This window comes from Monomorium pharaonis, chromosome 10 (genome assembly GCF_013373865.1).
Source record: "Monomorium pharaonis isolate MP-MQ-018 chromosome 10, ASM1337386v2, whole genome shotgun sequence".
NCBI classification, from domain to species: Eukaryota; Metazoa; Arthropoda; class Insecta; order Hymenoptera; family Formicidae; genus Monomorium; species Monomorium pharaonis.
Window position 1 is genome coordinate 9,943,886 of NC_050476.1, and position 27,938 is coordinate 9,971,823.

Below are 27,938 nucleotides of genomic sequence, written 5' to 3' on the forward strand. Positions count from 1 at the left end.
GGGGAGAGGATGAAGACTTAAGGACAAGAACCAATCTTGTACTAAACACTCACTTATTCTTTAATATGATTGGTTCTTGCTCTTAGTCTTCATCTCTTCTCCATGCGACCGTATGCTACCAAAACCGCAATCTGCGATCGCTGTTCTAAGATTGCTGAGTCCGAATTTGCTGACAGATTTTCAAAATTTAAAATGGCGAATCCAATATGATGGAATATCAAAAATTAAGAAAAAACGCATATTTCACTAAATTTCTTGCAATTTCCACCATTTTGAAAACGTTATAATGAATTGGGATTGGAAAAAATTTCTCGTCAAACTTTAACTATTTTATCCATCTTTGGACGTGGTTAGAAATGGACTTTAATACTTTTTCTACTCAAAAAAAAAATTGAAAAAAATTTGTTCTTAATTTTCGGTACTTTTCTATTAAAAATCCGCCATACTGGTTTTTTGAGGTATAACAATATAATTTTGACCCCGGAAATTAAAAGAGCACATCCTAAAATACTAAGATACCTGGTTTTGATCAAAACATTTTGAATTTTTCTTATTGAGAATAAAGCTCAAAAATGAACAAAAATTGCGTCTCTTTAGTCGTTATTTAACCCATTAACGCCCAAGGCACGCAATTTTTTGTTCATGTTTAAGCTTCATTCTTAATAGGAAAAATGGGAAATGTTTTGACTAAAACCATGTATTTTGTTGTTCTAAGATGTCATCAATCAATTACAGTTATATTAACAACTTGAAATATTACTTAAGATAATTTTGAAATAAAATTTGACTATGAATTACTGGCCATAGATTGTTGCCGCCATGTTAGATTTTTGCAAAAGGCCAAGTTACATTTAAAAGTATACATCAACACGAAGATTTTAAGACCTCAAATCTTTTTTTTGGTTGCAAGAAATTTTGTACAGAGCCTTGTCTTGGTTGACGTGGAACGTCTCACATACATCCATAGAGTAGCATAATTTTTTAGACATCTCTCGGAAATGTTTTAATTAACGGGGAAAGTATGTATGTATGTATTTATTATACTGCGTCCCCTGAGGGTTTGCGGTCTCTCCAAATGTACATATCAAATTTTACATACACAAAACATTCTACACGCCCTGGTCATTGTGCGACTTTACAACTTTCTTCTTTCTCCCTTTTTCGACCACTCTATACATAAATTATATTTGCATCTCGTCTTTCCTTCGCGCCCTGGCTCCTGTGCGGCTTTACAACTATTTTTCTTTTTCCTCTCCACGACTTTCTAATAACCTTTACCCTTTACTCTCACTCTTTTCCCTCCCCCTTCTCCCTTCTCCTCATTTTCCTTAATCCTCCCGACTCCTTTATTCTTACTTTTCCTCCTTTCCCTATTCCTTTTCACCCTCTTTCGATCTCTCACTTTCTCCGTTCCAACTTCTCCTATCCTTTACCCATAACCCTTTATTAGTAATTTTCACTTTTTTACATTTTGTCCTCTCTCTTCTTGTCGTCTCCAAAATCCTCCATCTCATCCTTCTCTTCTTTATTGTCAAATCCTAGTCCATGCCGATCCCCATATCCCTTTCACTTTCCCCTCGTTAAAATCTCTGTCCTTTTTCCTGGATATTTCCGTGATCAGTTCCCACCTTCCTCCCTCTCCCCTCCTTTCCTCCACTCTATCTAATACTACCCCCCTTCCCAACGCCTTCTCTATTATCCCCTCCATGAACTATCTTCTCTTCTCGTTATTCCTTTCTACCCCATTCCAAACTACGTTCCTCTCTCCTCTTTTTATCCTCTTCTTCCCTCCTCACTCTTTGTCTTTCTTTCTGTGTAGCCCTCTCTCTCTCTTATCAATCCTGCTTTTCGTCTTCTCCATTTTTTTTCTTTGGTTGGTCCTTTTTTCTTCTCTTCTTCCCTCCATCGATCCACCAGCTCCTCATCCTCCTGTTTTTTTCTTTTCCCTTTCCTCCTTTTATCCATTGGCGCTTCTCTTTCTCAGCACATCTCTTTACTCGCCTTCCCCTCCTTCCTTACTTACCTTCTTACTTCTCTGCGTTCTCTTCTCTGCATTTCCTCTATCTCTCTCCTTTTCTGCTCTCCTTATTCTGACCTTCCTTCTTCGTTCTTTCTCCCACTTACTCTCCTTTTCTACTACTCTTTACCATTCTTTCATCATCCCTTTTGCTGTCTCTTCCGTCTTCTCCATCTTCTTATATTTCTTTTCGTCCATCCTCTTTGTCTCCTTCTCCGGACTACTTTCCGTTTTCTTTTTTTTTAAGTCGTTTCTTGCATTTTTCTTTGTTTTTTTCTCTCCTTTTTCTCTCCTGCTCTCTCTGTCTTCTCTCTTCCCTCTCTTTCTCTTCCTTCGCGTACCTTTTTAAACATCCTTCTCATTAACTTTATTATTTTCTCCGTGCCTTCTCTCAGCCACCTCACCTCTCCCTTTATTTTCCTTATCTCGGCACAAATTTCCCTTGCTTTTTCTGCCATCTTCTTTTCCATCTTCTCCTTTTCCTTACATTTCTCACTATTCACGCTTATCATACTTGCTTTCTTTCTCGCTACCATTTTTTTAACTTCTAATCTCCACACCATGCGAACCTTTCCACTTCTCGGCATCGATACATCAACCTGTCTTTATCTCGCGCTCTTCTTCAATCGCCGTTCTCCATCTTCCATTCGATATATCGATGTATCTATTACTCGATCTATGGCTAAGCGAATGCTCGCTCTCGCATTTCTTCTCTTCTCTCTTCCTCTCTCCTACTCCGCATTATTCTTCTTTTTATCTCCCTCAACTTTTTAATTAACTCCTCCATCCTCCGTATTTCTTTTCTCATTAGATACTCTTTCTCTCACTTATACTCTCCTCCACCATATCACACTTTCCTTGGCGGACCACGCGTTTGGGAACGCAAGCGTTTCAAAACCCGCTATCGCTTTCCCACTTCTTATTGTCAACCAACCATCTCTGTCGCCCAATCACCGACCTCTTACTTTCCATTCCACCAATCTTCTCCATGTACCGTGCTTATCACCAATCACGGCCTCTCGTCACGTAAATCAATGAGTCGAAGTTTCTATCATCCTGCCCTCTCATGCCTCCATCCACGTCATCTGCCGACTCTTCTCACTCTCTCCACCTTTAGCGCCTCTTTCCATCTTCCGCACCACCTGTCCACTTATCTTATGCTTCCGTCCGCTTATGCGCGCCGTCACCATCTCAAAAACTGCTATTTCATTCATCGGCCACCTACTCTGATCTTCTAACTTCTCTTGTCTCTCTACCGTCTTCTCTGCACCTCTCTCCAATGTCCAAGCATCTATTCCACCTTTTTATCCACTTCCACTCGTTCTCACTTCCTTATTCACATCTTTCTCACTTGCTCCTTCTGCCCGTCTATCACCGTCTGCCATCATCCCCTCCTATGAATGGGGAAAGTACTTATTATAAAAATTGCGAACATATTTCTGCAACAGTTTTGAAAAAACTCTGGATATGTAAAATGTCAATGATTCTTGTACTTGAAACCCTGGGAAAGTTGTTGCAAGATTATTGAACAAATCTTCAACTTTTCTGAAATATTGTCAAAAGATTACTGAAATGATTAAATAAATTGACAGGAATTAGGCTTGAAAGAATTAAATTAGAAATATATATATATATATATATATATATATATATATATACACATACATATATATGTAAAATGTTATTAATTTAGAGCCAATATTGAATGTTTGCATTGTGTACAATATACTATTTTAGTAGAAATTACAATCTGAAATGATTGAACTATTCTAAAATTTTACAATTTTCTCAAGAATATTAGTTTTGTGAATTAATTTTTTAACAGAACTAAATGAAATTAATTGTAAAAGAGTTTTATTTATTTTATCTTAGAGTTTAATTTTTTCTTTGAATTTTTTGTTAGAACGGTTTTGATAAAAAAATGTCTAGTTGCGCATTCCATTTCTGTTTGATTAATTTAAAATTAAAAAATGATATTTAATTTGAATATTTAAAATAGTTTGAACTGAAGGTTTAACCAAGTTTGACATTTTATAAAGGTTTTGCTTAATCCCTTTATCCGAGATTTGCTAGAAGTCCTAGTATTATAGTTTAGTTTGTTTAGTCTCGCCGCGATTTTGAACGCATGACGCAACTAATAAGTACATTTTATTCTGTATTCAATAATCTGTGATTCCATAATGTATTTTTTAAATTTAATAACTTTTAATGAACATTAAAAATTCTATTTGAGTTTCTTTTTTAAACAAAATAACATATAATTGTTTATAAGTAACAAGTTTTAGTAGTAAGGGAATAAGACGAGTGTCAAGTTAGCACCCCAAAATCAAAATTCCGTAATTCTGAGTTTCCATTTCATATTGAAGAGATTAAGAGTTAAAAATAGATAGCATCTTCATTTAATTCACTACGTATAAAGAATTATCAAACTATTATACATAGTGAATTAAATAAAGACGTTATCTATTTTTTGCTACATCTACAAAATTATTTTAATTCTTGCACGATGAATTTATCAACAAATGCCTGTCAAAAGCATTCTACATGGTATCCTGATTATGATAATGGAGCCCTTTCTCCAATCAGTCTCTGCAATCACTTTTCCTAAGTTTTCCAATGCTAGAAAGTCATAATTAACAATAGACGAGTAAATGTTATTCTAAAATGCTTGCTACAACCATTCTACATGCATCCTACTAGGATGCTATGTAGAATGCTTTTGGCAGGCATTTGTTGATGAATTTATGATGTAAGAATAAAAATAATTTTGTAGAATACAAATGCGAAATAACGAAAAATAGATATTGTCTTTATTTAATTTATTATGCATTAAGAACATTATTTACAGTTGTACTTGTCTATTCTTGCTACCTTGGTATTTTATAATTTATATAAAGAGTTTTGCATTAACGGCTGGAAATTAAAATTTAAAAATGGGGTGCTAACTTTTTTTGAAATTTGAAATCGAATAGTTCTGAACAGCTTAATAGCTTCTTTTTGCAAATATCTAGAGTTTCTGACATACATAGAAAACATCCATTTATAACAAAAATTTTTATTTTTGAAATTTTGATTTTGAGATGTGATAGTTTTAAGACATTTCTATTGTTATTTTATTTATTTTGAAGAGTTCTCGACGGTTAAAAACAATTTAAACTAAATATGAAAATAATTAGAATTTTAAGAGAAAGTGCCCTTGCTAAAGTGCCCGTCAAACTTGATCGGGTCAATAATGTAGTCATTCGTGGATATCATTAACAAGATTCTGTATGTATTTCCTTTATAGATTCGGAAATTCTTTTCCAGAATTAAAGTATACCTAAAGGTAAAGAAAAGGGCACCAAGTGTGTGTGTGTGCGCGTGCGCGCGCGCGTGCGTGCGTGCGTGCGTGCGTGCGTGCGTGCGTGCGTGCGTGCGTGCGTGCGTGCGTGCGTGCGTGCGTGCGTGCGTGCGTGCGTGCGTGCGTGCGTGCGTGCGTGCGTGCGTGCGTGCGTGCGTGCGTGCGTGCGTGCGTGCGTGCGTGCGTGCGTGCGTGCGTGGGCGTGCGTGCGTGCGTGCGTGCGTGCGTGCGTGCGTGCGTGCGTGCGTGCGTGCGTGCGTGCGTGCGTGCGTGCGTGCGTGCGTGCGTGCGTGCGTGCGTGCGTGCGTGCGTGCGTGCGTGCGTGCGTGCGTGCGTGCGTGCGTGCGTGCGTGCGTGCGTGCGTGCGTGCGTGCGTGCGTGCGTGCGTGCGTGCGTGCGTGCGTGCGTGCGTGCGTGCGTGCGTTGCGTGCGTGCGTGCGTGCGTGCGTGCGTGCGTGCGTAAGGTCACAACGAAGAAGTGTTCACGCTTCGTACTGTACCATATGGGTTCGCGATTTTCTACGCATAGCGAGGGCCATTCAGTCTTTATTACCTTTTTCAATTTTAGTTCTTTGGGGTAGTTTAGTTTGATTAAGCATTAAAGTTAATTAATAAAACTCGATATGTGTTAGATGAGTTATATGAAGTTTTGTACATTTACATTTTCTTAAAATTTATTGTCTTTATAGCAAAAATTAATAAAACAAAAGGTGTACTTCGATGAGATCTACAATTTTTATTTGAAGTATTTTTAGAAATTGCTATTATTTACGGAAATAAATAGAAAAAAACCACGATTTTTATGATTTTTCTATACTATGAAAATTAAATTTGCGCCAATTTTTACTATTATATTTGTAATCAGCGCGCTAAAATACATAAAAATACGTAGTTGAAAAAAAAGATTTCAAATCAGAGATTTGATTTATAGGGAAGTTTCCCCTAGAGATTTTTTGTAACAAGTTTTGTAATTTTTTTAGACAAAATATTATGTGCCTATTTCAATTTTTTGTACATATCTCGTAAGCTTTGAATACTGCCGCGTTTTCTTCTTTTGCTCGAGAAGCTCATCGAGTGATGTCAATGTCATAAATGAATGACAATGGCAAAATTAAATGGTACTTATTTGTTTTAAATTATTGTTATAAATTCTTCAAGATTAAAGAATTGATTTATTTTAATACGTATATATATGGGATTTTTATTTTTGCTTCATTTGTTTCTGTTTTCCATATATTTCTTTGTTACATGTTTTTCTATGTTATATTACATATAATAATGATTTGATGTACTTTTATAATTTTAATAATATCAAAGCAAAGGACAAGAGAGTAAGAAAATAATTAATACAATATATATATATAATATATTAATACAAGTTAAAATAGATATTTACATGTTTACCAAGAGACAATACTTGTGACAATACACTATCTATTACGTTTGTTTACATTACTAATTTACAAGTTGAAAAGACATTTATATACATTAGTTAGCGTGAGAGGGAGTTGAAATATTTACAAGGTTAGTTACATAGTATATATTTTTTTTTATCAGTTTATTTTCATATAAATATACATTAAAAATAAACGAACAATTACAAAATCATAGAAACGAGATTTAAATATAAAAATACAAACTTTGAAATAAAATTAAGGTAATTATTTAGTTTAGGGAAGGCAGCTTCGATGACCTTGACTTTGGCTGCGTTCCGTTTCACGCATGATGCGTATAATGCATTGTTTATCTCTGTTTAAGGTCAGACAAACAACAAAGATGATGACGTTTTTGACATATGTTATCAAGGTTACTCTCCTGAGTGACTCAAAAAATTTTAGCTGTCGTTTGTGATTCGTTAAAAAGTTATTAACAAAAAATACGACACATAATTATTCAATACAGGAGTACGTCACATAGGTTTGCGACTTTCCATGCGTAGCGAGGTTCATTTACTTTTCTGCTTCCTCCCCCTGCTCACAAAGCGGAACGACGTCCACGCTTGTACTTTACCACAAAGGTTTGCGACTTTAGATTTGAAATTGTGGCTAAATATTGACTTTAAAATGTTTGGGTTAGGTTAGATTAGAAAAAAATACGAGTAGGAAGGGCAGGGGCTTTGCATTATGTTTTTTAACTTTTTGTTTTAGTATATTCCATAAGTGCTGTATAGGATTAATATCCTGATTCATAACAGGTCACAGTATTCGGGGCATGTTTACGTGATCAAAGAAATCAGTCACTATTCATGCGACGTGTGGTCTTGTGTTATCTGGCACCAATAAGAAATTATCTCCAATGAATTCCTTGTAAGGCACAATGTATGAAATAATAATGTTTTCAATATAAACATGGGAATTTATATTACGCTAAAAGTGGAGGTCCGTATGACTGTTGGCCGATATTTCGGCTCAAACCATAACGGAACCACCATTAAAGTTTTCTTTTATTTTTAAGGCGCATGGAGCAAATTGTTCTCCAGCATGACGATAAACTCGTTGACGTCCATCGGGCATTCTGAGACAAAATCTTGTCCGTGAATAACACACGACTCCAATCATGATAATTCTAATGTTGATATTCTATTGCGAAATTTAATCAAACTTGGCGATGTTATTATTTTAAAGTTGGCATTAAGACTGATCTTCGACATTGAAGATTTATTTCCGCAAGTTTTCGCCGAATGGTGTTGTCATTTATCTCTGTTCCAACTTGTTGCAGATTATTTTTTATTTCGACTGATGTAATGTGTCGATTTTTTAATGCCGATGTAACAATATACTGATCATTTTGTGCCGTTGTACATCTTGGACGACCAGATTCAGGTTTCCGATCATAACTACCCGTTTCCACATATCTATTGTACACTCGCTGTACAGTTGTACGAGGAAACGTTTAAAAAAATTGATACATAACGTTGACTCCTTTCATCATTAATCAACACTACAACCTGTGCGACTGTTACAGAAGAATCTCATAACATTGTTATGAAATTGAGCTGAGTATCGAAACAATACTCTCAATTTTTGTACGTGAATGTCGCCAAAAAACGCTTCTATCCGACATTCAGGTTGTACAAAAATTGAGCGTCGGAGAGAAGCGTTTTTTTTTGTGACGTTCACGTTGTACAAAGATTGAGCGTATTGTTTCGATACTCAGCTCAATTTTGCAACAATGTCATTAGATTCTGCAACAGTCGCATAGGTTGTAGCGTTGATTAATAATGGAAAGAGTTAACGTTATGTATTAAATTAGTTTATTAATTGTTGATTTGAAATGAAAAAGCTTTCGTTTTTGTAACATTTTTTTCAAAACGATGTAATGATGTAAAAAAAATCATAGAAAAATATTCCAAAGATGAATTTGTTAAAAAATAAATAAGCTTAAAAGTTTATACATTTTTAAACAGGAAGTTGACTTTCTTGAGCTACGCAATAATTAAATTTTTTTTCTATTTTTAAGCACTATTTTTAACGTCCGCCATTGTAAAACATAACTCAATTACGGTTTATGTTTTTTAAGAGGAACGTTTAAGCTTTAATTTGAGCTTTGGTTCATCTCGATACGATATTTTTTGGCGGAGTTGTCGTTATTGAAAGATATTAAAAAATTTGAGAAAAATTAGATGGCCCGCGCGCGTTTTTTGCCGGTGAGTGTGCATTTGTTTCAAATTTTTTATTTATTTAAGCGTTTTCACTGAAAAATCTGTAGTGAAAGCGTTCAAATGAATAAAATCTGATTATATAATTAAATTTTTTTATCGCTTGTAATCGTAATCTGACGAATATAGTTTTATTTTTCAATTTGTTCTGAACTGCGGGGTACCATTTATTTGTACGTATAAACTACATAACTTGTATTTTGAAGCGAATATTTTTATGAACAAATAAACAAATATTTTTTTGCATTTTTGATCTTGATCTAATCGTCCTCGGGTTTATTTGTGTACATACTTTAAACGTGTAAAAGGATTTTTCATTCTGCAAATTTAATTTAAAACTAAATCCCCTTAATCTATAGGATGGCTGTATAAATGTGTCTTTCTCTTCTAAAGTCATGAGCTTAAGTGAAAAGAAATATCCCAAATATAACATTTGTATTTGTAAACAGTCTTTATATGTATTTGGATAGTTTATTTAGAATATTAAAGTAAGATTTACTCAACAGATTTATCACTTTTTAAGTTAAGGCCATTCAATTATTTTTTTATGTAAATTCATTTCAGAAATTAGTTTTTTGTGGTCTACAGTTTTAACATTGTCCCAATTGAATGAATATGATCTAGAAATTTTAGAATATATGCTGAGATAACAGACTGTTTGGATGTGTTAAATCTGATATTATTAACACGTTCTTTTAATCTCATTTTTAGTTGTCTTTTTGTTTGCCCCACATATGAGGCATTGCAGTTTTTGCACTTTATATATCTTATTATTATTTGAAATCGCAAGATTTTTATTTTTTTTGTGCTTTAATAAACTTGCTTAGATTATTGAGACATTTGTTCAATAATTAATTAATCTTTATTCACGACTGATGTTACAACTTTTGATTCTTAACATACGGAATAACCATAAAGTTTTCAACAATTTAAAAATCAAAATAATTAAAATATTAATTTTATAATTGAAATATACTTTCCTATGCTTGAACTTTATTTCAGAATTTTTTCAAAAGTTTTGGTTTGGACACTTAGTTTTTAAACTGCAGTTTATCGTAAATTGCGTTGGGTCATGGTGAGTCAGTGTGACAGTTTCGTTCGGAAAAAGAGATGTGACAGGTTAGGATTATGTCTGGATACATTTCCAGATTTTTTAAAATAAAAGTTTGGGTAGAAAAGAACCGGTTCACTAGATTGTGCCGATCTTATGGCATATAGGGTGATGTAGCATGATAGGGGAAAAAAAGGAAAAAAACATCTGCCAGACTACGTATTTTTATGAAACTAATCTATTGTTGTGATATTTTTATTTCTTGATAATGTTAAATTAAAGAAGCTGAGGTTATTGTCCTTTTCTTATTTAATTGTAAATTGTAGGGGTAGAAATTATCTAGAATATTATTTGGGCTGTGAAAACTAGTAGAACTATGTTATTTACATAATATAAAAGGGTAGATTGATTTTAGTGCATGTGTCTTTATATCTTGAATAACTATGTCTACAATTATTATGTTTTTAAATTTGAGACCATTTTAAATATTATCTTAAGATGTCAGCCAATCACGGAGTATTAGCTTCTTATGACACTTTAATGCGATCTTCAAATAAGATGATTTGATTATAAATACAGATATGTAGTAAAACATACAATATCTAGTAAAACATTGTGATATATTTATGATAGTATAATATTGTATATTTTTAATCGGCCTTGTATAAAGCGATCTTAATTTTAATTGATAACTACAAAGTAGGGCTAGGTGGCTTTTATTATTAAATCTTTTGTATAGGAGGCGTGCACTTGGCAACGTTTTTTTCTTTTTTAAAAAGTTATCTCTTTGACAGAATAAATACAATTGCTTTGTATTTTATTATATTTTTTTATGACAGAATAAATACGATTTCTTTCCATTTTTTTAATAAAAAAATTTGCAAAGTTAAATTGTTATTTTTATTTATTTAGGTATATATATTCTCTCCCTTAAATTTTATAAGAAATGTATTTAGGCGCACAAATTAATTTGCTGTTTTTTTTACGAAATTTAAAATTTATTTATAAAAAACAAATACACATTTAATATTCGAAATAATCTCCATTATTTTTGATAACTTTACTTTGCTCTTTCGGGCAATTGACGAATGCTCTTACAAAAGAAACTTTTGACTTGATAAAATCAAGTTTTTTCGGACTTCGTCAACTGTTTTAAACTGCTCATCAGCTAAGTTGAAGTGACTGAAATGAGTAGTAGTCCAATGAAGCGAGATCTAATCAATAACTCATGTGGAGAATTTTTTAGCTAATGTATAGACGACGTCTTTAATATCTTTTGCGGTATGTGATCATCAAAATTATTACCTATTATTGCCAGTATAAAGCATCTTTTGCTCCAATGCATTGTTTAAACTAGAGAGCCTTTGAGGGAGAGAGTGGCAAACCGCATCTCTTCTGATTCGTTTGGGGCGTTAAGGATGCGGTCACGTGATCAATTTGCCACTCTCTCCCTTAGAGGCTCTCTGGTTCAAGCAGATAAATTGTTATTGATAGTATTCTGCATTAACAATCTGACAAGGATTCATCAACTTGTTATGCAGCATATTTTTTATATATCACTAGAATCTAATGGTATATAAAAAATCTAGTGACTAGATACTGAAGCAAAACTTGTTTTACATTGGATTTTGGGCTTTGAAGTTGATATAAATTGTTGGCCGGATATACTTTTTCTACATTTGTCGTATAAAATCCATTTTTTGTCAATTTTTTTGTAATGGTTTTGGACAGAAAATTTTTTAAAATTAGGTTAGTAACATTTTCGAGTTGAATCTTTGCTTTTTGTTTTTCGGGCTTAGATTGTGCGGAATCCATTTACCTTCTTTCTAAATTTTATCGAATTGATGTAGAGTGACAATGAAGTATGCATTGTTGAGTGACTTTGAATTATAATGCAAGATTCTTTGCGTTGAATTTGAGCAGATTTTTCAGTTAACAATTGTTTGAATTTCTTGTCGTTGAATTTTTGTGATTGACTTGGACGTTGTCGATTTTAAAGATTCAAATAAAGTTTCGCTTTTTTATTAATTAAATAAATACTTTTTTGACATTTAAATACTGAAAAAAAATATGATAAAAGAAAAAATATTTTTTGTGTGTATTACTGGATATTTTTCTGTGACAAAATTCAATTACTGTGCCCTAATTATTGAGCATAAGTTTCAAATGCTATACTCTAATTATTGTGCATAAGTTCTAAATACTGTGCTGTAATTACTATGTATGAAACCAATTACTGTTTTCCAAATACCAATTACTGCGCTTTAAATAAAACCTGCAAATTTTTGAATTGTATAAAAAGTATTTTAATTATTAAAATTAAACCAATGTTATTTTAATTTTAATTTGTACTAATTTAAGTTAATTATTATAATATTTAATACAAAATGTTAGTAATATTTTTGTTATACTTAGAAGAGAATATAAATAAAGTTTATAAAGTGACCTGAAATTTATATTAATAAAAAAGTAATATACATTTTTAACTTAATATTTTTATAACAATAATAATTTGAACATTTTTAGACATTTAATTAAAAACGCAGTCTTATCCTTTTAAAACATAAATAATGTAATTTAAACAATTTAATTTTTGGTAACGATACTTTTAGTTTTTCTTTTTGTAACGTTTTTGGTTACTTTTATTTACTTTAGGCTTTTCTTTTACTTCAGATTGATTTTTTATCCTTTTTCCTTTTTTTTCTTTTTTCTTTTCTTATTTTATTAACTGCTTTTTAATCCTTACTTTTTTCATTTCTTTGTCTTTTTCAATCTTTTGTTTACAATCTTTTTTCTCTTGTAATACATTCTAGCTTGTTCGAAAGTTAAAATTGAAGGGATCTTATCTTTAGGTTGTTGGTTTTTCTTTTTCTTATTATCCTTTGGACAAAACTGAAATTCCTTAAAAACGGCAGGAACTTTAACAAGTATATTATTTTTAACTAATCTCAATATTTTTGAATGGCCTATTATTATTATTGTGTACACAATCTAGAGTAGTCTTTGTTTGAGATATAGACTCCAAAACTGGAAGCTTTTGTGAATTTTCTATATCATTATTGCTATTGATATCAGATTTATTAATAATAGAATTACAACTTTGTAAGAACTGTCTTTTTTATTATCAGACTTTTATCTGTAGCAGTAGTACACGTATAAATAATACTGAATTTAGAACCAGCAACCGTATTTAGTATTACCTGCAATAATTACAAAGAAAACAAGTATATAGAAATATTTGAATATTTATTTATTTAAACGATAATCATGAGTATGCATACAGATATTAGTTGTATTAAAAGTGATTTATTTACATTTTTAGTTTCTGTTTGTGCCCTAAAAACAAGTTGCATGTCTGTGGGTTTTAGCTACTCATTCAATCCATTGTATAAGATATCATCAATTTGCCTTGTAACTAACAAGTTATTACAGTTATTGTGAGACTGTTGAGAATTAGTCAAAGGAATACGAATGATAGCAGCAGTAGAAACTACAGAAGTATTAGCTTGAAACTTATATAAATTATTTTATATATAAAATAATTGTATATATTCTGTATCACCAGACCAGGTATTTGACGCACTATCTAATTTAAAAGCTTTTAAAAGGCTTGGCTTAATTTTATCCTCAATACCTCTAAAACGATTGAATGTTTGGAAGGAGTAACTTGCACAGTGAGCTGTAATATTGATGCACTGACTCTGATTTACTCTTACACATATTATCATGTATAAACAGCTTATAATCCACATTATCCATAGAAAATGATTTTAAACCACAAACCTTAAATTCATTTATTAAAATAGTTTTTACATCCATACTTTTAAATGTTTTATACTGATGCAACATCTATTTTTGACATATTAAGTACTTTGTTCGGATCTGCATATATTTATTTGATTTGTCCAAACAGACTTAAATGGTGCGAAAAAAGATTGAACCGTTGGTTGAATTATATGTGTACAGTTGGGATATAAAGCGAATAAAATTTTTATTTTTGTGATAAAACTGTGCTAGTGGGAGAGTCAAATAAGATGTGTATCCATCAACAAATAAGATTACTGAAAGTGGTATTTTATTTTTCAAAATCCATGGATAAAATAAATTCGCTAAACATTATAAACATATTCATAAAAATTTTTATTTTTTCTATAAGCTGTATTAGATTTTCCATAACTTTAATTAGCTGGCATTTTATTATAAATTTTAGTTGGCATTCTTTTTGCTATGGAAATAATAAAAGTGGAAGTGCTAACTGTCCAGTTGCATTAGCAGTAATAAGAGCTGTCAAAGACTTTTTTCATTTATTATCAACTACTCTGTACACATTCTTTGTACCTTTTTTGCAAAAGGTTTATCTGATTTAGGATTCAACGCAATGCCAATCTCATTCGTATTAAACACTCGACAAGATTCTATATTAAGTAAATTATTTTTTCTCCAATAATCACCAACATTTGTGAACCAATTTCTTAAAGCACTTTTAGTAATTAATGCTTGAGAGAGAGAGAAATATTTTCAGTTACACGAGTGCTTATATCAAGATGCCTTTTTAAAATGCTTGTATACCAGCTTCGACCTGGCTCTGTGCCATTGAATGAATGCTCTATTTTTAATTTATTAACTAAAATTCTAATATTTGATAGTTGGATTTTTGTTATTGCATTTCCTTACTTGCAGCTATTCATAATCCTTGCATTAGTTGATTCTCAATATCAAGTTGAAGAACAGTTGATGGTTCGGGCTTCTTGTCGCTGTACATATTAATTGCTTTACTATGTAAAGTAGAATAAGATACTTAGTACTAGCTGCATTTATTGATAATTCAGAGTTTACTGCATTCACAGCTTCTTGAAGTGTTTCTTTGTATAAAGTGTAACACATACGTTTTTTTTCTTCCCATTTATTGCGAGTTAGACAGCTAAAAGGAACCATTGATTAACAACATCATTATATGATGTAATTAAATGTTGAAAAACATTTATTTTATAATAAACAGAATACTTACACAATCACTTTGTGCTTTTAACAAATTACTTCTCCTACTACCTTAAGAGGTTGAGTTTGTCATTTGTCGACTGGCGCGACGGGCACATACAATTGGAGCACGTCATAATTTGAAACTAATTACTATGCACAATAATTAGAGCAAATAAAAAATTCTATACCAATTACTGGATTTATTATATATTTAAAAAATATTAAACATATAGTTATAATTATTTGTTTTATATAATATATATACTTTACTTTATCATAATGTATATTTTTTGTTAATAAGGTTATTTTACATATATAGGTATTCATAATCTTTTATACACGTGATGTTTTAATGATTTTAATAAGCGAAAGGTAAGAAAAACGCTAATTCGACTAACATAAAATTTAAATTTAATTTTTAATATCATTATAACGAGAAAATTATCTAATTCCTTTTTTAATGTGTAAAGTATATTTGAACTTTTCGAAAATTATTTACCTTATCAAAAATATTTGCAGAATTTTTTAAAAGCAAAAAAAAAAACAAAGGCACAGTAATTGAACGAGGCACAGTAATCAGGGCTTTTATCCTATCTGTTTTTGTTCATTTTTAGAACAGCAGCTGTTCCTATGAACGCTTCTTGCTCATTACACGGTGATGGAAAAGGCAGTAATTATAAAACTGGCTCAAGTAAGTAAACAATATGTATTTATCAAGCTTGTTTAAATATATTGATGCTTATTGACTTATCTATTGATTGATTATTCAGAGAGGATGGCATATGAAGTATTTTTGGGTGGGTCTTGTAATCCAACTACCTGGAGGACAGACATAGCAATACCGACTCTTCAAAGCCTTGGCATTACTTATTATAATCCTGTAAGTATTTTATCTTTCTTGTTTTTATAATTACACGTGAGATATTGCAACAAATAAATTATGTATTGTAGCAAGTGTCACAATGGGGTCCAGAATTAATAGCCCAAGAATATGAGGCGAAGCAGACGGCGCGAATTTTGCTGTTCGTCATTGACAATCAAACGCGTAACAGTGCGGGCATCATTGAGGCAGCTCAACTGGCAGCTACACGTAGCGAGTCCTTGGTCCTTGTCATTTACCCATATCGTCAGGGACAGACTATACTTGGGGAGACTGTTTCCACACAGTATGTTGTTTTGTACGATTAGTTAATTTAATAGTATTCGATTGTTATGATTTTTTATTTTATTAAGAGGATAAATCATCTTAGAAGCTTCAAAAATCGAAAAAAATTTTTTATTTAGTCACATCTTTAAAAACATCTTTTTTATCCGATTGAAAAGTTCTTTCAACTTAATGAGTTATAGGTTGATATATCTGAGCGTATCAAGCGCCGCCAGTGCTTTGACACTCTGAGCAATTGAACGTGTCAGGTATTCAGAAATCTTTACTTGATAAGCTATATATATATACACTCAGTCGAAAAAAAGCGGTACACCTATTTGTCAAAAAAATCACTAAACTTTCAACCACGATAACTATGCGAGTAATAAAGATAGAAAGGTTTCTAAAAAAAGAAATTAAAGCTTTAAATGTCTATTTTAAGAACTTAAGAAGATTCATTAAAATTTTGCGTGATAATTTTTTTCAAATGACAAAGCGAGAGCATGCGAAATTGAAAAATATTGGTCCGAGTTTGCGAGGATCCATGGCGTGAGGAAAGTATCCCAACTTAATTGGATAAAAAGCATGCGATAGAATAGAATCTCCCCTTCAAAATGCTTTTTTACTCATCTTGATACGATGATTTTTCGCTGAGATATGCGCATTTAAAAACTGCCTTTTTTAAAAACTGCGCATTTAAAAACTGCCATTCTTATCTTTATTACTCGTGTAGTTATTGTTGTTGGAAGTTTAGTGATTTTTTGACAAATTTTAGGTGTACCGCTTTTTTTCGACTGAGTGTATATGTAATTTGTAGATGGTCTTTATTAACATAAAGAATGGACTGAGCATTGCAATAGACAGAGCAATGCGCGCTGTAGAAAGAGAGATAAGAGGCTTATGAAGAAGCTTATGTTTGTCTCTCTTTTACAGAATCGTCGAAATAAAATTGCTAATCTTGCGCACTTATGTAATTCTTTTCATTTTATAAGTAGTTTTACACAAGAAACATCTTAAAATCATCTTGCTTTGCAAAATAAATAAAAAGATTTTTATAACATAAAATGGCAGAGCAAGTTTTGATAGCTATTACAAAATAAGATTATCGAATCGAGTAGTTACCGAATTTATTTCGAGAGGATGGCACATGAAGTATTTTTGGACGGGTCTTGTAATTCAACTACCTGGAGGTCAGACAGCAATACCGACTCTTCTTCCAGGATTATAAGTAACACCAAGCTTTGGTGTTACTTATAATCCTGGAGGAAGAGTCGGTATTGCTGTCTGACCTCCAGGTAGTTGGATTACAAGACCCGTCCAAAAATACTTTATGTGCCATCCTCTCGAAATAAATTCGGTAACTACTCGATTCGATAATTTGTATGTTATAATCCTGTATGTTATCTTCCCTGTTTTTATAATCACACAATGAGATATTGCAACAAATAAATTATGTATTGTAGCAAGTGTCACAATGGAATCCAGAATTAATAGCCCAAGAAAATTAAAGAGAGGTACTACAGAAGAAGTCTATGTTCGAATTTCTAGCATCTCATTGGTTATCTTGTTCCCTCTCCAGAATTCTTGTAGTAACATAGCATTAAATTTGATAACTATTCGATTTGTAATAACCTTATTTTGTAATAGCTATCAAAACTTGCTCTGCTATTTTATGTTATAAAAATCTTTTTATTTATTTTGCAAAGACAAGATGGTTTTGAGATGTTTCTTGTTTAAAACTACTTATAAAAGTGAAAAAAATTACATAAGTAAGTGCGCATAATTTACAATTTTATTTCGACGATTCTGCAAAAGAGAGACAAACACAATCCTCTTTATAAGTCTTTTATCTCTTTTTTTTACAGCGGGTGGTCTATCGCGGTGCCAAGTCCATTTATTATGTCAATGATGGTATTGGAAACTTTGAAGGTTAAATTAAGGTAGGTAAAATAGGTTAGACAGATTGTTGCAATTGCATTAAGCAGATGTCATTTGCACATGTGAAAAAATAATTCAAGTGCCCACATGTTTTAGATATTGCTGTATATATTATAACAACGGTTTTTTGAACATAATGGCTACTGTTAAATTCATCTTTTGCGTGGTAAATTTCATTTACCAGTAAATGGCTTATTGACCTCTTGTGTTTTGAAATTATTTTATTTGAAACGTCAGCTTACATAGACTCTTTCTCGAATACAGTGAATAGCTTTCGCGAAATAAACGAAAGTAAGGCACAATGTGTGCTGCTTTGTCGTGCTCGCATTGATCGATACGATGTAATCGATATATTGACTACGCTTGAGATTCTTATAAGTGTTGTCGCTAACTAAATTTTTTTAGTAATTAAAACGAATCAAACTTTCTCTTCAGTGTAATGGCTAACAAGACCGCCGGTCTTGAAAGTCTTGGCTTTCAAATAAAAAAAAGAACGATGTTTAATTATCAATGGATAAAGCACATAGTTTTGCTAAGAATTGTCAATATACATCGGATTTGGTTTTTGCTACTATTCGTATTAGCCCATCTTTACCAGGGTACGTTTTAATTACTTGTCCAAGCCGCCAATTCATGGGCGGAATATTTTGCTCATGTAGTGGGACCATCGTCTCCTTATAATTTTGAATTGTTTTCTATTTAGTATGTTGTTAAGTATTGATCATTTTTTCCAAAAATTTTGCCTCAATCGCTCCAGCATTTGGTAATTGTTGAGATGATTTATTTGAACATTGATATATTCGATTATTGAGAGAAGTGGATGACCAATTAAGAAGTGCCTGGGTGTCAGCGCGTTGAGGTCGGTTGGGTTGGCAGACATCGGCGTGTGTTGCGAATTCGATATTGCTTCTACTTGCGTTACGATGGTTGCAAGTTCTTCGAAACTTAAAGGGATGGAGCCTATCGTTTTGTGATGTGTCGCTTGCTCGCCTTAACGTCAACCTCCCATAAACCCTCGATATAAGGGAATTGTGAGGGAATGAAGTACCATTTGATAGTTTGCTCCGCTAGACAGTCATGAATGTGTAACTTAACTAATTGATATATTTTTTGTTTGCGTCTACGAAATTTGTTCCATGGTGTGAAAAGATGCTGTTACATTTGTCTCTTTGTGTTATGAATCTTTTTATCGAGTTTAAGAAAGCGGAAGTAGTAAGTTCCAATGCAATTTCTAAGTGTATGGTTTTAGTAACGAAACATACGAAGATACACAGGTATGTCTTACTTGTCCTATTGCGACCTACTGATGGTAAAAGGTCCCGCGTTTACTCTGCACTTTGTGAAAGGCGGTGAAGAAGTTATGCGCGACGTAGGTAGATTTTCTATCAATTGTGTGGTCGGAGCAGCACGAGCTCGGCAGCAGACGACGCACTTGTATAGTATCTTTTTTATGATACTTTTTTTAGAGATAGGCCAATATTGTGCGCGTATGATTGCTAAAAAGAGCTGGGCACTGGCATGTAGATTCTTTAAATGTTCCATTATAAGTAGGCATGTGAGATGATGTTTCTTTGGCAATATTAAGTGATGGCTTTGATCATAGCTTAATAAAGCCGCTTGTAAGCAATCTTCAACACGTAAGAGACCATTTGTATCTAGAAATGGTCGTAGAGAGATTATCCTGCTTTTGCGCGATACTTCTCGTTTCTGGAAGATCTGACATATTTCTTCCTCAAATGCCTCTTTTTTAAGCTATTTTAACGAAGGTTTGCAGGCTTCGCTTGAGTTCTTTTATTTGTAACAGTGATGTTATTTTTATTTTTCTTGTTTTTTAATTTCGCGTTGTGCGCAAAATTGGAAGCAGTAAGCGATTACTTTCTTGAGCTTACTTAAAGATAATTTATTGTAGAATTTTGTTTGTTGATGTTGTTAGTACTATAGCTCTTCGTCTCTTTTACTTTGGGTAGATTTTGTGGCTCAAGTCAATCAATGGCTAGTATTTAAGATTTCGTGGAGGTTTCTCTTTAGAAACTGGGTTCTGTTCCACCAGAGCGAGTAATCTTGAATTTTGTTGGGATTGTGTCCCCTGGAGATGACGTCGGCGGGATTATGTTCTGAGCGATCATGATGCCATTTTCCTGGCGCCGACAGTTTTTGTATCTCTCAGACTCGATTTGCTACGAAAGTTGCCCACTGACCCGGGTTGCCAGCGATTCAAAATAGTATTATGCTAGACTCGCTCTAGAAGTATATGCTGTCAAATGTTACATCTCTTAGGGCGTTGATGACGCATTGATACAATGGGAGCGTCTCATTTGCCCACGTCAATATTGGCCACGATTCCGATTGACCACGGGGCGGATTGGCCATGTCAATATTGGCCACGCGTCAATATTGCCTACATCAATAATGGCCATGCGTAATATTGCCCACGTTAATAATATGTATAAATAATTTATTTACTTATGCGGCGTGTTTATTTACATATGCTTAAAGTTAATATAATATAATTTTTTTATAACTTATTGCAAGGAATGTGTACGTTATATATTTTTTTGCATAATTTAGTGCAATTAACGAACATTTAAATTAAAAAAAGAATTTAATGTTTTAGTTATATTACTATTAATTGCACTAAAGTTCTTTTTTTAATTTAAATGTTTATTAATTGCACTAAATTATGTAAAAAAATAAACGTTCCTTGCAATAAAAGTAATAAAAAAATTAAATTATATTAACTTTGAGCATATGCACACGCCGCATAGGTAAATAAATTATTTATACATATTTAACGCGTCAAACAAATAATTTACAAAAGGAAAAAATTAATTAAATTGTTTATTTAAAGAGATATAAGAAAATGATTTAGCTTATTATATATAGTTTTATCTCGTCGAGATAGCCCAGTTAAAAAAAATCGTTTTTCTAGGACGCTTAGTTCCCGAGATATTAACGATTGAAGTAATTGGAACGCGCCAGATCCATTTTGTACGCGGGCGTCTGACCATGCACTAACAAACGACGCGCGCGCGCGGCCGCCGTTCTCAAGTTAATACTGCTTTTGTTAACACTTTTACAGTAATCAATCTTCATGAATCGCTTCCGACTTTTGGGAAAGGCTACGTTAATAACTATTTAATAAGACGTAGTCAAAACTTCAGATTTAATATTCATAATTGTAGCAACAGCGACTTAAAAAAAAAAAAAAAAAAAAAAAAAAAATCTGTTTCTAAGCAAGCTAGGACAATGTTTATTTTTTTTAATTTAAAGAAAAATCGCACCTTTCAAATGCATTTTATCCCATTTTGATAGCGTTAATATTTTATAAGATATTTAATAGTTTATTAGGCTTATTTTTTACACATTTATTTGAGGCACTTACAAGGGAACCTTGCAAACCCGAAAATTCTGATTTTAATGAAACTTGGCATAAATGTAGAAGGGGTAAATACATGAATTTAGAAATTAAAAGTTGGTGCTTATAAACGGATTAAAGGGTTGAAACCACCCTTCAAAAATGTTGAGTTTTTGTCTTTTCTGGATATATCTCTTAAACTAAACAAAGTATTAAAAAATGTTTCATACAAAAGTTTTACAGTATAAATACCTCTATTTAACTATGCTATTTATTTTTTCAAAAAAATTTTTTTTCAAAAACAAATTTTTTTTCTTTGAAAAAAAATTTTTTTTTTTTAAATAAATAGCATAGTTAAATAGAGGTATTTATGCCGTAAAACTTTTGTATGAAACATTTTTTAATATTTTGTTCAGTTTACGAGATATATCGAGAAAATGCAAAAATGTCTCAACTTTGAAGTGTGGTTTCACCCTTGCAAACCGTTTTTGAACCAAAATAAAACATTTCTAAATTAATATATTTACTCCCTCTACATTTATGCCAAGTTTCATTAAAATTAGAAAATTTTTCGTTTGGGCGTATAAACGGTTTAAAGGAGTGAAATTACCCTTTAAAGGTTGAGATATTTTTACCTTTTCTATGTTATGTTGTTCTTATCTATGTTATAATACTATACATTTATATTATTTGCATCCCTATATGTATTAGTTTTCATCTAACAGTTGCGCAATATTAGAGTAGTCACGTTGCTTTCACACAGTTCATTCTGTCTACGTCACATATTTCACATTCAAGTTTTATATTCGTTATATCACGGTATATATCATATATGAAATGGAAATCACGTATTAAAGTTTGATATCTTTATTAATGATGTTACGCATTATTTTCACATCTGTATCAAGTCTAACGTGTGCTTGATTAGTACATCAGTATCACATCTAACGTGTGCTTGATTTTTCTGTTAGATTATTTAATTAAGCGAAGCATAATGTTACACGTAAATGTTGCGAATGTTCTTAATATGTTAATTATTTTATTTCAAATTATACATATTCCACCTATAAATGAAAGAGAAATACAATTACGTGATGTGATAGAGGATATTATAACAAATGATATTATAACAGTGAATGTGACTTATCATTTGATGTACACACTGATACTGCTTTAGAATTGTAAAATTATTGGGAAGTGGATTTACCTGACATAGAATATGTAACAAATGTTGAAGAAGAATTTTTTAAAAATGATAATTGTGGTAGGGACTTCACCTTTCTGAAGCGACGTTGCACTCCTAAAAGAGAGTGTCGGCCTTTTATCACTTCTCCAATATTCGACGGCTTTCCTTTTATAGCTACTATTTAAAATTTCGTCTTCTGGTTCACAATTATATTCATTATCAGGTTCATAATCAACATTATCATTTTCTAAAAATTCTTCCACTTTATCTGTTACATATTCTATGTCAGGTAAATCCACTTACAAATAATTTTGAAATTTTAAAGCAAAATGAGTGTGTACATCAAATGATAAGTCATTTACTGCATTTGTTATAATATCCTTTATCACATCACGTAATTGTATTTTTCTTTCATTTATAGGCGTTGGTGGAATATGTGTAATTTGAAATAAAATAATTAACATATTAAGAACATTCGCAACATTTATGTGTAACATTATGCTTCGCTTATACTGATGTACTGATCAAACACACGTTAGACTTGACACTGATGTGAAAATGACGCGTAACACCATTAATAAAGATACCAAACTTTTATTAATACGTGATTTCATATATGATACATACCGTGACATGACGAATATAAAACTTGCATGTGAAATATGTGACGTAGAGAGAATGAACACTGTGTGAAAGCAACGTGACTACTAATATTGCGCAACTGTTAGATAAAAACTAATACATACAAAGATGCAGATAATATAAATGTATAGTATTAAAACGTAGATAATATATAACATATATAATATACACATAGATGATATAAATAAAACGTAGTATAAGATAGTATAATTACTTTATAAATGCTATATACATAAAAGTCAATTTTATTGAAAATTTATCTTAATTAAAAAAAAATTTTTTTTCGAAAAATAAACAGCGTAGTTAAATGAAGGTATTTATGCTGTAAAACTTTTGTATAAAACATTTTTTTATATTTTGTTTAGTTTACGAGATATATCGAGAAAAGGTAAAAATATCTCAACCTTTGAAGAGTAGTTTCACTCCTTCAAACCGTTTATAAGATTAAACAGAAAATTTTCTGATTTTAATGAAACTTGACATAAATGTAGAGGGGGTAAATACATTAATTTAGAAATGTTTTATTTTGGTTTAAAAACGGCTTGAAGGGGTGAAAGCACGCTTCAAAGTTGAGACATTTTTGCATTTTCTCGATATATCTCGTAAACTAAACAAAATATTAAAAAATGTTTCATACAAAAGTTTTACGGCATGAATACTTCTATTCAACTATCATATTTATTTTTCAAAAAAAAAATGTTTAAAGAAAAAAAATTGTTTTTGAAAAAAAAAATTTTTTTTTTTATATAAGTAACATAGTTAAATAGAGGTATTTATATTGTAAAACTTTTGTATGAAACATTTTTTAATATTTTGTTTAGTTTACGAGATATATCGAGAAAAGGCAAAAACTCAAATTTTTTGAAGGGTGGTTTAAACCCTTTAAACCGTTTATAAGCACCAACTTTTAATTTCTAAATTCATGTATTCACCCCCTCTACATTTATGCCAAGTTTCATTAAAATCAGAATTTTCGGGTTTGCAAGGTTCCCTTGTTAGTTGCATTGCACACATTTTGCAATACCAATATATGATACTGCAACTTTTTAAGAAAAGAAAAAATTTTGGGTTTATGCTGGTCTCAAAAATGTAGAAAATAAATTTTAGTGGAGCGCGTTTGGGATAAACAATAGACAATCTTCAAAAAGTTGGTAATATTTTTTGATGAAATTTGGTACACTTTTTTATTATCATAAAAGCCATATTTTCCTACAATTTCAAATGCTTTAGTTAATTTATAAAAAAGTTATAAACAATTTAAGAAACGGCTATTTTTGATTGCTTTTTCTATTTCACAATCAAACTAATCGACCGATCTTAATGAACCAAATTTATTATTGTAGGTCTACTTAACATCTACAACTTTTATTTGAAATTTTTTTCGATTTTGTTTTTAGTTTACGAGGCGCAAGCAAAAAACTGCTTTCCACTTCAACCCGTAATTTTGCAATAACCCCCAGCTTTTTGTGAGTGGCAAATGTACCTATTTTAATCTATACATTATTTGTGCTTTACGCACAGTCAAACCTGAATTATCAATTTTTTTTACAAAACTGTCTTTTTTGAGTCCAATTCTACTGGACTAAATCGAGCTGTGTTCAATCGTTACGTGTCCAACAAGATACTTATGAAAGAACTCAATATAGTGGTCTCAAAACTGCTATGGGCTATCTCCGTGTTCACGGTGATATCCTCTACTATGTTCTCAAAGTTCATTGACTGTATTTTATATTCATACAGGAGGTCTCCAATCTGGACCGAGAAACCATCGATCTTTTCCCAAGCTAAAGCTAATATACTCTTTTTTTTTCTTGGATTTCTAAGTTCAATGTATTTGTTCCGTATGATGATCCGATTGGATCGTGCTGTCTCTTGATGATATAGATGTGGTTGAAGAACAACGCTTACTTATAAATAAAGAACACTACTCAATTTATTTGTACTTTATTCGTACAGGCATCTTGCACGAGTGATTACAGGCTACTGATTTTCCTTCCTTTCTCTCTTCCTTTTCGCCTAGCCTGCTACAAAAATGACATCTATTGCATCGACTTACAAGCTAGTTATACTATCACATCAACGAGCGCTCTTGGCCCTAAAACGCGAACTACGAGTTTAGACATACCGCGCCCTTTGAAAGGCCGCTTTCAACGAATAATCTTGTAATGAGTATTATACTAAAATGAACTTATTTCCTATATATATAAAAAAAAAGAAAAACAATGCGCGTTTTAATACTAATCAGTCTCGTGTAGATTGAGCTACAAATCATATAGTCCTTAATATTTGATTAAGTATCACATCGCTTTGTCTAATACCCAAATTTTTCCTAGCGATCGCTTCAATATTCTATTAAATATTCTTACGCTTACCACACGTACTACTCCATCCTCACCAGGATGAATCTCTATTACGCGACCAAAACGCCATTGCTGAGGCGATGTATGATCTTCCTTTAAATAATACCATGGTACCCAATTTAATCTTTGACGGAGTGTCAATCTTCCACTTGCTACGATGCTGTAGACTCGACAGATACTCCTTATTCCATCGGGACCAAAAATGTTGAACGAGCTGCTGATAGATGTTGATAGACGCCGATACTGATTTAATCGATTAGTAGCTAATTCTATCACGGAGTTTTGTGGTACCGCCGTGAGTGGCTCATCAATTAAAAAATGTCCCGGCGTTAACATTACCATGTCATTTGGATCATTAGATATTGTCATTAATGGTCGAGAATTCATAATTGCCCTAATCCGCGCGATTACCGTGTACAACTCTTTGAATGCTAGATGGGCCCGGCCCATCACTCTCTTAATATGATATCTCGCGGTCTCCACCGCCGCCTTCCATACGCCTCTAAAACTTGGAGCCTGCGGAACAAAACGCTACGCTATCAAATTTTGGGTACAAAAATTCACAAATTTGTCATCACTGTTTATACAATCCAACCATTTAGAGATCCCAAACAATTCCTTGTTTGCACCAACAAAGTTAGTGGCGCTGTCAGAACATATGCGACGGCACAATCCGCGCCGTGACACAAATCGCTCCAATGCGTTTAAAAACGAATCGCTCGATAGATTGTCAACGATTTCCAGATGCACAGCCTCGGTCGAGAAACAAACGAACACGCATAAATAACATTTGACAATCCTTCCACTTCTCAGCTCACCGTCCCTGACCAATAAGAGTCCTGCAAAATCTATACCGACTACTGCAAATGGTTTGTCAGAGTTAAAACGGGATTTTGCCAAATTTCCCATTTGATATTCCGCGTTCTTTGGATTCACGCGAAAGCATCAAACTATGCATCGAGAAATTATCTTTCTTACTGTACTACGGCTATTTAGAGGCCAAAAACGTATTCTAATTGCCGCTGGTGTAATAGCTAATCCTGCGTGCATTTGTTTTTCGTGCTCGTGTATTATAACCATGCGTGTGAATGGATGATCGTTCGGCAGCAACATCGGATGCTTCCGCTCATATCGTAACTTGGAATGTCTTAAACGACCTCCCACTTTTAATATACTGTTACGCGCAGGCCCGCAGAAATGAAAGAAACACTTAGAACTTTAAAATCAGGCAGCTTTATTCCGAGCAATACAGAACGCGTTCGACAAGGCTCGAGACCGAGATTCGACTCTTCTTGTTGACAAGCGTTGCCAAAAGCGTGACAACTGACAAAGCTCTCGGGAAAATCAATATATCGATCGGCTTCAGGACAGCTGAGTCGCAGTCGCGGAGTATACCGGGTGACGCTCGTAACAATACGATGCTCATCTAAAAATGGATTAGTGATAGTATTCTGCGATTTGCTCGTATTGTTTCTCTATGTTCTAAGTCATTGATTTCGCAAAATGTATGGTTTGCACCATTCTAACAAACGCGAATAATGATTCATTCAATTCATCGACTGATAACAGTCTGGTACATTTCTACTTTCCCATTACGTTTTTAAAAAATCGCAAACAATATGCTCTAACGCGAAGTAATTTTATGTATGATGAAAACCGATCGAATAAATCTCAATTGATTTTAACCGTAGTGCACGCCACTTCACTTTTCTTTACTCGGGAAGAACTGTAGCTTGGGAAACAGTATTTATGATAGGCCACATCTCAGATTTGAGTTCCAACCACGGTAGTTTGTGCGAGAGGCCTTTATTTGCGCACAGTACAATTGGACACATTGCGATTGCCCACCGTGGTATTAGACACGAAACATTGCGCACCGTTCAATTGGACACTATTCGATTGGACACCGTTCAATTGGACACAGTTCGATTGCGCACCGTTCGATTGCACACCGTTCAGTTGCACACCATTCAATTACACACCGTTCAATTAAACGCATATTAAATATTTATACATTATGGCTGCGTTCACAATGTGTACATAAGTTAGCGACTTGGACGGGGTGAGTGCGGAAGGGGGGCCAAAGGCCCTTCTTACATCCTCGTAAGTGTGTGTGTGGGGGGGGGGGGTGCGCATGTGTTGCAACGTGTCCAATTGTATTGTGCGCCACTGAATCTCTCCCGGTCCGGTGCCACCACAACCGAGTTGTCGCTAGCTTGTTTAGACTCATTCCTCTTGTTATGACATCTGCGGGATTTTCGTTACTC

The 27,938-nt window shown here is 32.8% G+C and overlaps 1 protein-coding gene across 10 annotated transcripts in view; it reads left to right on the top strand.

Moving 5' to 3' along the window:
• LOC105833366 overlaps window positions 1-27,938 on the top strand; it is a 303,435-nt gene that overhangs the window by 82,731 nt on the left and 192,766 nt on the right. For 7 of the 10 annotated variants that reach the window (XM_028194774.2, XM_028194775.2, XM_036292848.1 and 4 more), the window contains 4 exons: window positions 15,661-15,737; window positions 15,817-15,926; window positions 15,998-16,212; window positions 18,056-18,130. In XM_028194774.2, coding sequence (XP_028050575.1) covers window positions 15,677-15,737; window positions 15,817-15,926; window positions 15,998-16,212; window positions 18,056-18,130 — 461 coding nt within the window. In that variant the 5' untranslated portion in view covers window positions 15,661-15,676. The remainder of the gene's footprint in view (window positions 1-15,660; window positions 15,738-15,816; window positions 15,927-15,997; window positions 16,213-18,055; window positions 18,131-27,938) is intronic. The other 3 variants (XM_028194776.2, XM_028194778.2, XM_012675064.3) reach the window with 1 other exon arrangement.